The sequence below is a fragment of the Paramisgurnus dabryanus genome, chromosome 1, assembly GCF_030506205.2.
Source record: "Paramisgurnus dabryanus chromosome 1, PD_genome_1.1, whole genome shotgun sequence".
Lineage (NCBI taxonomy): Eukaryota > Metazoa > Chordata > Actinopteri > Cypriniformes > Cobitidae > Paramisgurnus > Paramisgurnus dabryanus.
Window position 1 is genome coordinate 34,352,220 of NC_133337.1, and position 16,136 is coordinate 34,368,355.

General features: G+C 35.6%; 1 protein-coding gene across 2 annotated transcripts; it reads left to right on the forward strand.

The window, feature by feature from the left end:
- Positions 1 to 514: 514 nt before the first annotated feature.
- Positions 515 to 9,455, forward strand: bcat1 (branched chain amino-acid transaminase 1, cytosolic). Of its 2 annotated transcripts, none has more exons than XM_065268591.2 (11): positions 515 to 624; positions 1,731 to 1,775; positions 3,272 to 3,472; positions 3,770 to 3,880; positions 4,763 to 4,882; positions 4,994 to 5,154; positions 6,259 to 6,401; positions 6,481 to 6,566; positions 6,674 to 6,814; positions 6,917 to 6,991; positions 8,669 to 9,455. In XM_065268591.2, exons 1-11 carry the CDS (start codon positions 583 to 585, stop codon positions 8,705 to 8,707), a joined length of 1,164 nt encoding a protein of 387 aa, XP_065124663.1. In that variant the 5' UTR covers positions 515 to 582; the 3' UTR covers positions 8,708 to 9,455. The 2 variants fall into 2 exon arrangements, with proteins under 2 accessions (XP_065124663.1, XP_065124664.1); XM_065268592.2 differs by lacking the exon at positions 515 to 624 and adding an exon at positions 680 to 1,378.
- Positions 9,456 to 16,136: the final 6,681 nt, after the last annotated feature.

Sequence of the window (16,136 nt, forward strand, 5' to 3'; positions counted from 1 at the left end):
TTATGATTCCAAATGCACATTTTATATAAAAAAAAATAAAAAAGTGTGTAGTTTAGTTGTATTTAAGCTAAATATACATTACATTAGCAATACCAACACTAAGCGCTTTATAAAACTTTTTATAGGTCTTTATGAAATGCATTTTTGATTTAAAAACTGTAAGAATCTTAAGAAATATAACATAAATATATCAAAATAACAAAATAAAATGTTCTGGTTAGGATAATACAGCTGACTAATTTAAAGCAGAAAATGCAGTAAAATTCCTAAAGATGCAATAGCCTTGATGTAAATCTTTTTTAGTTAGGCTACTTTAGGTACTTTCATACCTGTAGCTACCCTCAGATTATTTAAGAGACTAATATATAAACATTTATAAGCTACTTTTACAAAGAAATTAAAGTATTTCTCACTCTGGCCTGCACGAATATTTGAAATGCAAATAGCCTATATACAAAGAAATGAAAAATGATAAAAAATATAATTTGAATGGTAAATAAATGTTAACACTTTGTGTTTGGTATGGTTTAATCTGTAAGAGGTTTAGCAGCAGCACGCGCCGATAGAGCTCGCGCATTCATCATGGCCAGCGTTTCATCAGCCACGAGCGCATCATCACACAAGGTAAATGCGCACGCGACGGTACCATATCGTTTCGGTTGATGAATAGCTTTTGATCGTAATAAATGGAGATAAAGCATCCCATATATCCCAAAAAACATGCATGTCTTCCGTTCAGTTAGTGCAGACTGGTCATGTGTTGTGCTAAGGAGATTAACGAAATCAGTCTGTCGCGCGCACATAGATATTCGCATATTTTAATACATCATTATGTATATTGACCTGATTAAAGATTCCGTGATGTCGTGTTATAAAGGTATATCATCTGATGTTATTTGACCTATTTAGCCTATTATGTAATATATCTAGAGGTCATGTATTACAGTTACGCGCATCATAGATAGAGTAGGCTACGTCAATGATGTGAAGGACATATCACAATTACGCGCATCGTGCCAAATTTGATTACGCATGTGGTGGACCTCGAAATTTGAAAGGGAAAGTCTATCTCTTGGTTGGAGGATTTTCTTTAATCCCATGCATTTACATTTCAGCTGCATTTATTTTTTATAAGGTTTTATTTATTAAAATAGTTGGTTAAGTATTTTTAATGACTATCCATACTGTAGGTCAACAAACCCTTTGTAAACATTTCACGTGAGATGATCAAGGTCACACTGAGGTGCGCCCTTTCATTTAAGCCAGCTGATTGGTCGATAAAACAATTTGCTGATTCTCAGTTCATTTATAATCATGTATCATTTCAACATCGTTGGTATTTTTTACTTGACCAAAACTTGGGATGGTTCTGCAGTGGGTGAGTTGTTAACTCTGTTATAAAGAATGAATGTCATTTGAAGTGCACTTCATAAAGATGTGCATTATTGAACTCGTGATTTATTCCTGCAAAATCTTACACATATTCATCAAAATCATAATTGTTCTATACTTTAGATTTTTAGGATCTAAATAATATATATATATATTTTTTTTAACTATGTTAAAATACTTAATGTTAAACATGTGCCTTTATTATAATAAAAAGGCAAAAAAGATAAAAAGATTCTTCTGCTTATACTGCTTGAAATTGTATAAAAACTGCTTATGCACATTTGGCAGAAGTATTTAAAGTTTAAATTGCATTTAAAGCTAAATATTTGTCCCCTTAGGAACACGAGACAAATGGTGTGGCCGACTACGCCTCTAGCTTTAAGGTACGTATAATATACACATACCGTCGTATACATTTTTATGTAGTGTGGAGTATTGTGTAGAGACTCGATTGTAGATTTCAGTACTTGCCTTTAGCGAGAAGTCCGATGACATCATTCTGATGTTTGGTTGACAATGCAGACAATTAAAACCTCTTCTCTTTAGCTAAAAAACGAATATTGTTCAGGAAATTCCACATTTGGTCGTCTCAGTGCCCACATGCCATTTCCAAAACATTCACTGTGTAGAAAACGGCATTTTGGGAAGTCATACTACTGTAACGTTTTGGAATCAGAGTGTTTTGAGAAGACAGTTAGATGACCTTATTTACCTATTGGGTGGACAAAAAGTGTCACCTTGGTCGGTCCTTTTTTTATCGCAGTCAACAAAAGGGTCGTAGTTCTTTCCAAGAGGTCCCAGGCAGTATAAAAGAGATCACAGTGTCTCGGGTGTCTCAGATCATTGTAAGCCCTGTCAATCAAGCTTGGCTGTAGACATCTCTCTCTCTCTGTCTCTCTCTCTCTCTCTCTCTCTCTCTCTCTCTCGATTAGTAGAAACTAATCTAAATTATGTTCATTGAATGCCTAATCACACAAGCAACCATATTGAATATTGGTTTTGAAGATCATAACCAAACATCTCGTGTCTTGCCTTAGTTTGACTCACAGAGCACACTACCATCTTGCATTGGTTAATTACCAGATTAGTGGACATGATAATTTAGTACAGTTTTATACAAAATAATAACAAGAGGGTGGTACAGCAGTCAAAACCGCTCACCTGCACATGTACTTAAACCAACAATTGGGAAATAGCTAACATGTGCGCTTTTATTCTGTGCAAATATCTGCTTTGTACAGTTTGGCAATTTTGATTGCAAAATTGATAAATGGGGCGGTGATACTGTAGGCTTCTGTTCAGTGATGTGGAAATGGCAAACATAATATTTGTAATGTCAGTACATGGTGACATTTTTGTAATGGCAACTTACTACAGAGTAAACTTTTAGTTCACAAAGACGATCAAAGACATGTTTAACAACTGAGAGCTGTGATATAAAGCTACTCACCTTTCCACCATAATCTGGGATTACAGCGTACTGCTGTAGAAACATGAACTGTAATCTGTCAGAGTGTCTTATTGTAGGGTTCATTTTAGTAAAAGAAAAAAAGGGTAAAAAATGGTCTCCGTCACTGGGTCATTACCCTTTCAAAAAGTATACCTTTGCACCTGCCACCTAGAGTGTTCATATAAGCACCTCAGAGGTACACGTTGGTACCAAAGACTGCATATTAGTACATTAATTGTACATATTAATATCAAATGTATCTGTACCTGAATGGTACATACAGTATTAGGACCTTTTTAAAAGGTACTGCCCCAGTGACAGCTTTAAACCATTTTATTCTGAAAGTGTAATCGGTGTCTGTAAAAACTTTGGGGTGTCCAAATGTATCATGCTATTCATACTGATGGTTTTCTTTCACTTTCTGTTTAGGCGGCAGATACAGTCATACAGTTGACAGAAACCCATATGCCCAAACCTGATCCGAATGGCCTTGTGTTTGGGTCGGTCTTCACCGACCACATGCTCACCATCGAGTGGAGTCTTAAAGATGGCTGGCAGAAGCCACACATCCAGCCTTTTGGGAACCTGACCATACACCCAGCCTGTTCTTGCCTCCATTACGCTGTACAGGTCTGTCCCTACCATCTGTATGGTTACACAGCACACCTTAAAAAACAGGAGCATAACATTGCTATTAAAAAGTGGTTGCTTGTTAAACGTGCTGTAGAAGAAAGGCAAGGGCATTGCTAGGGCATTCTAGGTGCGCAAGCAAGCACCAATAACATTTAATTAATAAAATGTATATTATTTGCCAATGGCGAATTAGTTGGATAAAATCAAACTAGCTGCAATGTCTTTATTTAATTTTAATTTGACTTTCACAGCTAACAGATACATCTCTTTTCATTTAAACATGAATTTTTGCAGATTTTTGAAGGCATGAAGGCGTATCGGGGGCCAGATGACAAAGTGCGGCTCTTCAGACCCATTCTGAACATAAAGCGGATGCTGAAGTCTACCGACCGGTCCAGCCTACCTGTAAGATTTACATCTTTCACCATAAAGCTTTAAAACTGAGCATATGTAACATCTAAGGGTTACATGTAATCATAGACACAAAATAAATACATTTTATTGTACTTGTAAAAGTAGGTATACAGTAGTATAACGACAAGGCATTATATATGTAAGGGATAATGTAGAGGCAGCCGGTAGTTATTGGGAAATAAGCCCCGACAGTGTGATCAGGACCCGACGCGAAGCGGAGGGTCTTGTATCACACTGAAGGGGCTTATTTCCCAATAACTAGTTACCGGCTGCCTCTACATTATCCCTTCCTTATTACACGGCTACTTGCCACATAAGAAAAAAAACTGGACATGAATATGAATTTTAAACATTTTATTGGCATATTTGTTTTAAATTAACATTTTTATCCTTCCGCGAAACTTTGCACAGATGCATAAAATGATCGTAATACCTTATTAAGATCCTCTGCTTCATACTTGTCTGTCTCCATTTTTTTCTCTTTAACCAGTCTTTGAGAAGTTTTAATGCCCTTTCTGTATTTTTTTGTGTGTTGGCTTCGTAGCTGTCATGCTCTATTTTGTCAAGTTCAGTCTCAGTAAGCTCAGCTGTCTGTGTCTTGTCGTGGTTGTCGAGTGTTTGTCAGAAGATGGCGCCAAACAGACAGTAATCTTTATTGATCTTTATTGGCGCGGAGCGATTTTACTCGTGCAAGTAGTCCGGCTATGCGTTATTATTTTGGAGCGGTTATTATTTGAAAAGTACGAACCTGCAAATGTCTCAACTGACCAATCAGAATCAAGCATTCCAGAGAGCCGTGTAATAATTTCATATAATAAATGCATTACTTTCTGTTTAATGTCTCTCTTTGAACGTCCTGTCTCTTTGCTGTAGAGTTTTGATGGCGTAGAGTTGTTGGAGTGCATCAGGAAATTGGTGGATCTTGAACAAGACTGGGTTCCACAGTCAGACTCCGCCAGTCTCTACATCCGGCCCACATTTTTGGGCACGGAGGTCAGAGCTTCACAAGCTCCTCATGCTGATACTAAACCTAAAAATTCTACTGCATTATACAGCAAAATATTAAATCATGTATAGGCACCGAATGTGTGTGTTTGTTTGCAGCCTTCGCTGGGTGTAAAGAAGCCATCTCGTGCGCTCCTCTTTGTTATTCTCAGTCCTGTCGGCTCGTACTTCAGCACAGGAGTCAAACCGGTGTCTCTGTGGGCAGACTCGAAATACATCAGAGCCTGGAAAGGAGGAACGGGAGACTGCAAGATGGGAGGGTGAGCACAGAGAGAAGTTTTGTTGTGCGCTTGTTTGTGTCCGTACAACTCAGTAATTTACAACAAAACAATGAATAAATCAGAAGCATTGTTATGGATTTGCAAATTTGTAGCGTTTATCCCAGCTTTGTTTCACTTTGAAAGTTTCAAAGTTTTTTTTTTGGAATTGTGTAGTAAGACAATATTTGTAATTTGGTAAATTTTTAATATGTGACCCTGGACCAGTAATAAGGGTCAATTTTTTAAAATTGAGATCTATACATCACCTGAAAGCTGAATAAATAAGCTTTCCATTGATGTACAGGATAATATTTGGCCGAGATACAACTTGAAAATGTGGAATATAATGCTGCGTACACACCAAACATGAAGAATTGCGTTTCTCGCTAGATTATGCAGGAATTGCCAATTTTTAGCTTGAGTTTACATGCCAAGATTGTGACTACTACTGGCTTAAAAAAACCTCTTCACAAACCTATGGGTGACATCACGAACACTTTATCCATATTTTTTACAGTCTATGGTTAAAACACAAACTTTCCAATAAAAGACCAATACTTGCCCTCCTCTGGTCATTTTAATGGCACTCTTAATTTTTTTTTATATTTATTTCCAGCATTTTTTCTAACCATTCTGGGTGTTTTTCTTTTATATCTCTCCATATACTTTACTTAAAAAAATATTAATCCTAATTTGAACAATTAGTATGTTACCTATACAATTACTATAAATACCAGGCATTAAATACATTTTTAAGGACTAAACAAGATAAATAAAGAAAAATATTTTACCCCCATTTTGAATTTTGCAACCTTTGATTGCTTTCAGTGGCTTTCCTGCCTGCATTTTTCTACTTCCTAATGTAAAGTTGCTTTGAAATTATAAATCAATTGCTATATAAATAAATTTTAATTAAGATCTGACCTAATTTACAGCCACGTTTTAAGTCTATACTGTTCTCTTTTATCTGTGAATATAGGAATATACGCTCTTGCAAGCACGGTAAAGCCAGCGTTGTATTAAATAAAATACAGTAGGAGAACAATGGTGTTTTTCATGGTACAAATGTTGATTGTGAATGTGTAAAGCTTTTAATATTTTTAGGAATTATGGGGCGTCTATCTATGCCCAATGTGAGGCAGTGGGTTACGGCTGTCAACAGGTTCTGTGGCTATATGGGGACGATCATCAGATCACCGAGGTTGGAACAATGAACGTTTTCCTGCACTGGATCAATGAGAACGGGGGTAATGACCATTTACAACAAACATAATTTTTATATGAGAATTTTTAAGGAACTACCGTAACCTGAGGATTGTTTTGCAGAGGAGGAGCTGGCAACACCACCTCTAGATGGAATTATCCTGCCAGGCGTCACACGACAAAGCATCCTGGAACTTGCACGTAAATGGGTACGACTGGAATTCTCACTGTAAACAAAAACAAGATGACCTTTGAGTAAAGATTTATTTCCTGTAGAAATGTAACACAAAGTTTAAACAATGCAAAATCTTCCCAGGGTGAATTTAAAGTATCAGAGCGCTATCTAACCATGGCTGACCTGCGGCGGGCTCTGGAGGAAAGCCGAGTGATGGAGATGTTTGGTTCTGGAACAGCTTGTATTGTTAGCCCAATTAACAGGATTCTGTATCAGGAAGAGGTGAGTAAATGGAGAAAAAAATTAAGGAATATTTCTCTATACGTCTATACATCTCAGCCACTGCATTTTAAGTAGTTTACTTATTAATCTCCCACCCTGCAGAATCTTCAAATTCCATGTAAGGAAAACTTCCCTCCTCTTGCTTCCAGGCTGATGAAGGAGATCACAGATATTCAGGTAAGGCACCAGACAATTTCAAATGTGAGGTGTTGTACTAACAGTACACATACAGTATGGAGTATGAAACAAAAAAGTTTAAATGCACATTTCATATCTCATAGACAGATTTCGTATAAAAAGTTGCTTGTGTAGCATCCCTAACAGCGAAATACTGTATGTCATAAATGTATTACATTCATTCTCAAACAAATGAAAGCAGGTTAAACATTTTATTTACTAAAAGATCTTCTCCTATGCGCTGTCACTGGGATGTTTATGTACAGATACATACATTTGGTACTAATATAAACTTTTTAGGTGAAAATGTGTACTTTTTGAGTGACAGCTAGGGACCATATTTTTCTGACAGTGCACTGCAGTAATGCAATATTTTGTCAGTATTTTTTGGACTCAGGATCATTTGTGACCCTGGACCACAAAACCAGGGTGAAAAATAGTGTCGTTTTTAAAAAATTGAGATTTAGACATCATCAAGTTGAATAAATGAGCTTTCCATTGATGATGATGATAGGATAGTATTTGGCCGAGATACAGCTATTTAAAAATCTGGATCTGAGGGTGCAAAATATTGAGAAATCGCCCCCCACTCTTTCCCCGCCATTGACAAGTTATCTCGTCATTTAAGAGAAAACATTTGCATAAAAATTAAAGTGTTTCTGAAGAATTTTTATGTTTATTTGCAATGCCGTGATTATCTTAAATTACCAATTTATGAAAAAACTGAAGCCAAAACGTTTTTAACAAATTTTAAACTCTATGTATGTTTTGATAATCGTTCTGAATCTGATATCTAACAAAATTTCTTCACAAAAGTGCAATTATTTCAGCTTTTTGCTATTTTTGTTTTCAAGAAAAATATTCATATTTAAGAGTTTATAAGCAGAGAAAAAATATAGATAGGATGAAACATTTTTTTCCCCGTTTGTTTGTTTGTTTGTTTGAAAGCAGAGGGTCTGTTCTTTCATTTGTATCTTTATATATTTTTTGAAGAAATTTTCTGGAAGGCATTTTGTGAAAATCACAAAAAATGCAGGCAACTTTTCAAAAAAATGACTGGCGGGGAATGAGTTAAAGTAATTTAAATAAAGCTTATTACTAATGATAAATATATTTTTATATATATTTTACAGTAGGAAATTTACAAAATATCTTTATGGAACATGATCTTTTTTAATAATTTTGCCATAAAACAAACAAATTTGAGCCATACAATGTATTTTTGGCTATTGCTACACTCTTAGAATAGATGTGTTAAAAACAATACATTAGTGTTGATTCTGGGACAACACACTTAATGCGGTGTCCCGGAATCCACCCATCTCTGTGTTATTATTGAAACAACACATTTTGTGTTACATTTAACACAACTTGTGTTTTATTTTTACACAAAATCAACACAAAATGACACATAATGTGTTAAAATTAAACATAATGTGTTAAAAGCTTAACACACAAACTTGTGTAAAAAATTAACACATCCTTTCTAAGAGTGTACAAATATATGCGACTTATGACTGGTGTTGTGGTCCAGGGTCACATTTTATTCTCATGCAGGGAGATGTACTGTTTTTATTCGGTTATATCCATATTACGTTTGTTATGTTGTTCATAATGAAACAAGGTGTCTATATTGAAATCTTTATAGCCATCCAAACTGTTTCTGTGTCATTGCAGTATGGCCGGACTCCCAGCGACTGGTCTTTCATTGTATAAAGAAACCTCAATCATAAACACACCTGGGGTTATGGTCAACAGGCACATGCTCTTCAACACTTTTTTAAGCAAGCACATTCCACATAAAGGCTTTATATGTGACTACATTGAACTTGCCATGTTGCAATAATGCGTTTGCACAAAGTTTACCAGCAGAAATAGTTTAGCAATAATATGTCAGTCTTTGGCCGATTTACTTCTTCATGGCCTCATTGGTTATAAATTCAATTTTAAAAGTACACCAGCTGTTTTTCAACACTACACTACCGCCCTCAATGACAGCAAGGGACTCTCAGTGTATATGATAATGTTGTTAGTCTTGCTCGGCTATATAGCCTATAGTTTCTATTTTAAGTGGACCTATAGATGTATTTTTTAACTTATTGATGTTGTTAATAATATGCAGTGACCATCATATTGCACATTTTTTTCAACTACTGAAAGACATATTTAGATATATCATTAATAAATATTTTAAGGTAGTGTGTTTTTGTGATAGAGCTACAGTATTTTCTTAAGACATGAAATGTTTATTTGTAGTTAATACATGATAGCACAGCACAGCTCCACAAGCACAGTTGTTTTATTACATTTGTTGTAAAACAGAGGCTAAAACTAATATAAGATTTGTTTATAGATGTTTGTCTGATTCAGCAGTGACTGTAGACATAAAAACACAAATATGATTAAATTATAGGCACTTAGATATATATATATATATATATATATATATATATATATATATATATATATATATATATATATATACATATATACATACATACATACATACATACATATATACATACATATATATATATATATACATATATATATATATATATATATATATATACATACAGAGTATTTTAGTTGAACAGTGAGTGTTTGTTGTGTAATATTAAAAAATAAATTAATTCCAAAATATTTTGTATTTTGCTTTCATTTTGAAATCATTACTTTGTTCATGCCCCTCTTGCAAAATGCAAATAAATCTTTGGTGTCCCCAGAGTACATATGTGAAGTTTTTGCTCAAAATATCATATAAATTATTTATTATAACGTGTAAAAATTGCCACTTTGTAGGTGTGAGCAAAAATGTGCCGTTTTGGTTGTGTCCTTTAAAATGCAAATAAGATGATATAGTCTGCACTAAATGGCAGTGATGTGGTTGGATACTGATTAAGGAGAGGTATTATCCCCTTCTGACATCACCAGGGGAGACAAATTTCAATTACCTATTTTTTCACACGCTTGTGGAGAATGGTGTACCGAAACCAAGTTACTAGGTTGATCTTTTTCACATTTTCTAGGTTGATAAAAGCACTGGGGACCCAATTATAGCACTTAAACATGGCAAAAGTCAGATTTTCATCATATGTCCCCTTTAAGAATAAGAATTAGTTGCACTGGGTGCACAGAAATCTTGCAGTACCACCTATCAACACAAGATGGCGCAATACAACAAACGATGGACAGCTCTTGTGGATAGGATCTATGCAAGTCCATAAACTTGGTTTAAACATTTGGGGGGTTGACGTGACAACTCTACATATGTTTCCATTAATCATTGTATAAATACTGGGAGGACTGTAATTGCAAGATTTGATTATTGTGGGGTTTCCTTTCACCATACCCCCAGAAACTACGCCCCTGGGTCTAAGCATATGTTCTGTAAGTGAGTAGTAGCCTATACAAACACGATACTGATTAATGTTATTTTCTAGTTCTCGCAGATAGTGTATCAAAACATATCAATGGTTATTACAGTGTACATCTGTAATCCTAAATCCAAACCATTGACATCATTTTAAACTAACATACAAACTCCAGACTCCAGACTAATAAATAAAAACCAAATCCTCAAACTTGAAGATTTGGTAACCCTCACCATGTTGTATTAAGTCTAGGTAAATGGCTACGTTATTAACAGGGTTAAACTGACCTAAATCACCCCCAACCTTTAAAAATAATCCTGCCTAGAGAAAAGGAAAGAGAAATCAAAATGAACCTGAAGGAGACTGAATACAAAGTGTGCTCGGATCAGATCACTTTTTTAAAAGCAGAAGCATATTGATTTTTATGGAGCATAATTGCTTCAATATGTTCTGGATAACTCCCCCATAATTAAGGCCTGGCAAAAGCGAGCTCCTGGAAATGCCAGCCCACCCACTCCCTTGTGCCAGCAAGAGGGGAGAGCATCCCCTGTCCTGTCTTAATAATTCGATGCTGTTCACAGTTCAACAGCATCTCCTCTGATTCAGAGTCAGAATTTGTAGTCCATTCGTAAGCTGTACATTCATTGCACCTTGCAAAGCAGCATTTGATTTTTATAATGTCTTTTCTTTTCAGTTTTTGAAGAATTGAATAATGCAACATTATAAAATGTTGAAAATAAGATAATGATGTCACATTTTTAAAGGAAAACAACACAGTTTTTTGCAATATTTTACTATGTTTTTACCTCAACTTAGACAAATGAATACATACCTCTTTTTTCAATGAGTGCACTTAATCATTGTACAGCGCGTTGTGAATGTGTTATCATTTAGCCTAGCCCCATTTATTCCTTGGGATCCAAACTAGGATGAGTTTAGAATCCACCAAACACTTCCATGAGTAGTTACATGAGTAAGTATGGTGGCACAAAATAAAACGTGGCGATTTTTTAAGCTAATAAAAAATAAGAACTATATTGTGTGGCGGAAGAGCACTTAGTTTGCAGCACTTCGACCTCAGCGCGCAGTAACATCATCATCATCAGTAATTTTATCTGCTTTAAAAATCGCCACGTTTTATTTTGTGCCACCACACTTACTCGTGTAACTACTCATGTAACCGTCTTTAAATAGGGAAAACATGGAAGTGTTTGGTGGCTTCTAAATTCATCCCTGTTTGGATCCTAAGGAATGAATGGGGCTAAGCTAAATGCTAACACAGTCACGACGCGCTGTACAAAGATTAAGTGCACGGACTGAAAAAAGATAGGTATGTATTAATTTGTCTAAGTTGAGGTAAGAACATAGTAAAATATTAAAAGACAGTGGTGTTTTCCTTTAATTATGAATATGCATTTATTATTGATAATAAAATGTCATTTTTCGCCAACATGTTCCATTTTTCCCTATAAATAAAGGTGCTAAGTATCCCTTGTGAGATTTGAAATAAATTGTTCAATAATTTAGTAGCACATTTGAATGTTTTTTTTTTTAAAAACATTAACATTTGTTTTTATAAATAATATTTTACATATTTATTGGTACATAAAACGTATCCATTTTGCATGAGTTCGTAGTTTTCTACTGTTGTGTAATGGTCACATGACATGCAAATTGTATATTTGTGTCAGTAAGTTTTTTTATATATTTTATTTTTTTACATTTTTTACATTTTATGATTTAATTGTAATTAATTGGTCTACATTACCTCACAAACCCCCTGCAATTCTCTCGCGAACCACTAGGGGTCCCTGAACACCATGAAGGGCATCGCTGTGAACAACTATTTATTTTCATAATTTTTTTTTTTTGATAATTAAACGTTTTGACTGTTTTTAATCTTTTGGCAAAGAGCATATCACAATTCCTTTATAATACCACAATTCAACTGCAATTCACAGACCTGAATTCACAGAAATGCGTGCGTATTTTACCAGTTGACTAATTTGCATTGTACGAAGTGATTTTATACGTAGTAATACATTTTGTAAAAATTTTTTAACGAAATTCTTTATTTATTAAATAAAAAAAATTGAAAATTTTTACGAAGTAAAATTTTGTACGAAGTAATTTGCATTGTACAATAACGATACCCCACCAATAACCCCGCCCCTAAACCCAACGTCACAAGGGCGCAAGCAAATCATACATAAACGTACAAAGTTGATTGGACGAATTGTCACCTCATAAAATACGTACGAATTGGCATGGGATTGTGTTGAAATATCAGTAAAGGCTGCTCATATTCCGAAATTTAGTGAACACGAAACACATTCGTATGTGCTGGGTGCGGTAAAGACCAGTCAAATGTTTTACACAAATTACATTTCCAGTAGTGGGACCAACCATGACTCAAGTCTTCATATGTATAATGGTGATGGATTTCCCATAAACCTTTCATTTCAGCACGCTCGAACATGGAAACCCATCATGAACGGCAATCAGAAGAGACATTCAAACAGACACAAAACTTAATTTCACATAGCAACGCTGTCTGAATGGGAAAACATATCAATCCCACAGCACACAGATTTGACCGATGACAGCTTGATAGCACACCGTGACGTGAGCCAACACTTGTGCATCCAGTACATAGACACAAACGCATTATCTCTCCCTCTCTTTCACACACGGGCTTACAGTATCCAGTTTATGAAATTCCAGCAGGAAGCATCGTATCCAGTAATTATTAATAGCAGCTGACAGAATGATTGCGGTCCCTGTCTCGTATGTTAAATGACGGCCTGAGTTTCCACAAATGTCAGTGCGCTGTGGAAGTGGATCATATCGGGTTACATAATCTGAAAAGTTCATTTGCGTTGTATGCTAAAACACCTGGTGAGACGCTTTATAGACATTGCAGATATTATCAACCCATGCAACCTTTTATTTAAAGGGATAGTTCACCCAAAAATTTCAATTCTGTTATCATTTACTCACCCTCATGAGTCATGTCGTTCTAAACATTTGTTCTGCTGAACACAAAGGAAGATATTTTGTAACCAAACAGTTGAGCACCATTGACGTCCATGGTATTTTTCTTTCTTACTATGTACGTCAATGGTGCTTTTGTTTCCTAATTGATTACTAATATCTTCCTTTGTTTAAAGAGCAAAACAAAGACGTTTATTCAGGTTTGTAACAACATGAGGGCGAGTTAATGATGACAGAATTTTCATTTTTGAGTGAACTATACCTTTAAGGGTTATTTTGCAAACAGCAAATAGGAAACAAGCGAGGTATATGTCATCATCCCAAACATTTTTTGCATACAGTTAGGATACTGCTTGATAAATCTACTTCAAGGCTATTCATTGCACTTTTTTGAAGCATTAAAAGGCAAATGCTATGATTTGGTTCAGTACAGTAAGTACACAGTACCTAGTACACCTCCCCTTTATTTCGGCCTATCCCACCAGGTCATGAACATCTTTACTATATTTAACTATTTAATATAATCATAATCAGTTTTTTTATTACATTTGTGCATTTATTAACTAATTTAGTGGTCTTCATGCAACCTATCTACCTGCAATATTTTCCAACTTTTACAATACATTTAAGAAAAGTGTTCCTTAAAGGGGATATTTCACAAGACTTTTTTAAGATGTCAAATAAATCTTTGTTGTCCCCAGAGTATCATATATATCATTTATTATAGCATATTAAAATTGACACTATACAGGCGCGTCCTTTAAAATGCAAATGAGATGATCTCTGCACTAAATGGCAGTGCCGTGGTTGATAAGTGCAGATTAAGGGGCGGTATCATCCCCTTCTGACATCACAAGGGGAGCCAAATTTCAATTACCTATTTTTTCACATGCTTGCAGAAAACTAAGTTACTGGGTTGATCTTTTTTCACATTTTCTAGGTTGATAGAAGCACTGTGGACCCAATTATAGCACTTAAACATGAAAAAAGTCATATTTTCATGACATGTCCACTTTAAATTGGCTTAAAATGTAATTTACACTGTCAGAAAAATTGTCAAAAAAATGGTCTCTAGCTGTCACTGGAGTGTACCCTTTGCAACTCAAGAATTATACCTCAGAGATACGTACTGTATTGGTACCAAAAAGTGCATATTAGTACCTCAAAGGTACATATTGGTACCAAATGTATACATATCTGTACCTAAATGGTACACTTTAGGACCCACTGACAGCTTGAGGCCATTTTTGGACCTCTTTTTATCATTTGGACTTGTTCTGAAGCACAATGTAATTCGGTTTTCTCCATCTCAACAAACTTCACGAGTCAATCCCAAACAACAAAAGCAATAACAACAAAGCATCATCTTTAGCCAAACACCACCCTAAGCAGGTTTTCACTTTCATGTGGAAAGATCCTTATGCTCCTCCTTCTGATCATATGATATGAAGTAAGGACCACCAACTCAACCTCTACTCCGAGTCAGCAGGTTTGACAGGTTGAGCCAGACAGATAACACTGTCAGACATCGTCTCTCTGGAGTCTTGAGTGAAAAAAACCCTTTTCCTGGTCAGTGGGTTCACGCAGACAGTCAGGCAGACGTCTCCAGAGAAGAGCAGGTTGGCAGACGTACAATGTATCTATAAGTGCCGTCCGATGCAGAGCAAGGAGAAAGAGAAGGTCAGACTGCTGCATCAGACAGATGCAGACACACAGAAAGGTATCAGTACTATATTGACTGTATTACTTTACATGCATCCGTCTGGAGGGGGGTTAATTCATTCATTCTGTAAAGACGATCTTGTGCTTTGAACTCAGCTTACTGGTAGTCTCCATTCACAACTGTTGTGGAGAAGAACCAAAGGGTTTATCCTTAAGTGACTGCATGGTTATATGTATGACACATGCATGGATGCAATGGCAGACCATCACATCAGTGAGCATTGTTCTGTGAACAGCAATAGGAAAAAGAGCCAGAGATCTTCCAAAAACCAGTAATATCATTTCCTTGCACTTTGATTGCCGTGTCCCCTCCGTGCCCTTTTGCGTGAGCGAGGACCGTACTATGTAAGCACTCCTATTGGCTCATAATGCAAACTACAACATGATATTAGTGGAGAGAAATCTTCTCCCAGCTTGGTGAATACACTGTCTGTTCGCTGAAGCAGTGAAAGAGCTCATTCCTTCGAGGTCAGCCAGACCGTACTTTGACAAAAACCTACCCGACCGGCCAGGCTGAGCATCAATCATTTCGACAGGAATTATATCAAATAAATACTCGACAACCCCCTTTTCCACGGATTATGTTATTACGGTGTTATTGCAAATTTATGCACTGATGAGTGTGCGTGAAACAGTTCAGTCTCAAATTTAAATCTAATTAAATCATTTTATTGCCCCAGTTTAATGGTGGATGAAAGTCATGTTTGCCTGATCCAAAATCAATGCTGTGGCACAGTGATATATTTCTGGTTACAGTGTGCACAAAATACCACTTATATACAATAAAATAATGCATAATGCACATACAGTGACAATAAAGTACACAATATAGACCTAATGTTATGCTACACATACCATAGAGTATCACTGCTTGAAACAACTGGGGCAGTAACCTTTAAAAAGGTCTATATATGTATTATATACATTTAGTACCAATATGTACCTCTGAGCTTGTAATATGAACTTTTTAGGTGCCAATATGTACTTTTGCCCCAGTGGGGTACATATTTTGACCATTTTTTTGTAACCATATTCTTCAGATTATTAAGTGGACA

Coding starts and splice junctions, on each gene's coding strand:
- bcat1 (XM_065268591.2), top strand. CDS start 583: ATGGCCAGCGTTTCATCAGCCACGAGCGCATCATCACACAAG. Junction 5,155..6,258: donor GGAGACTGCAAGATGGGAGG/GTGAGCACAGAG, acceptor TAATATTTTTAG/GAATTATGGGGCGTCTATCT. Junction 6,815..6,916: donor GGATTCTGTATCAGGAAGAG/GTGAGTAAATGG, acceptor CCCACCCTGCAG/AATCTTCAAATTCCATGTAA.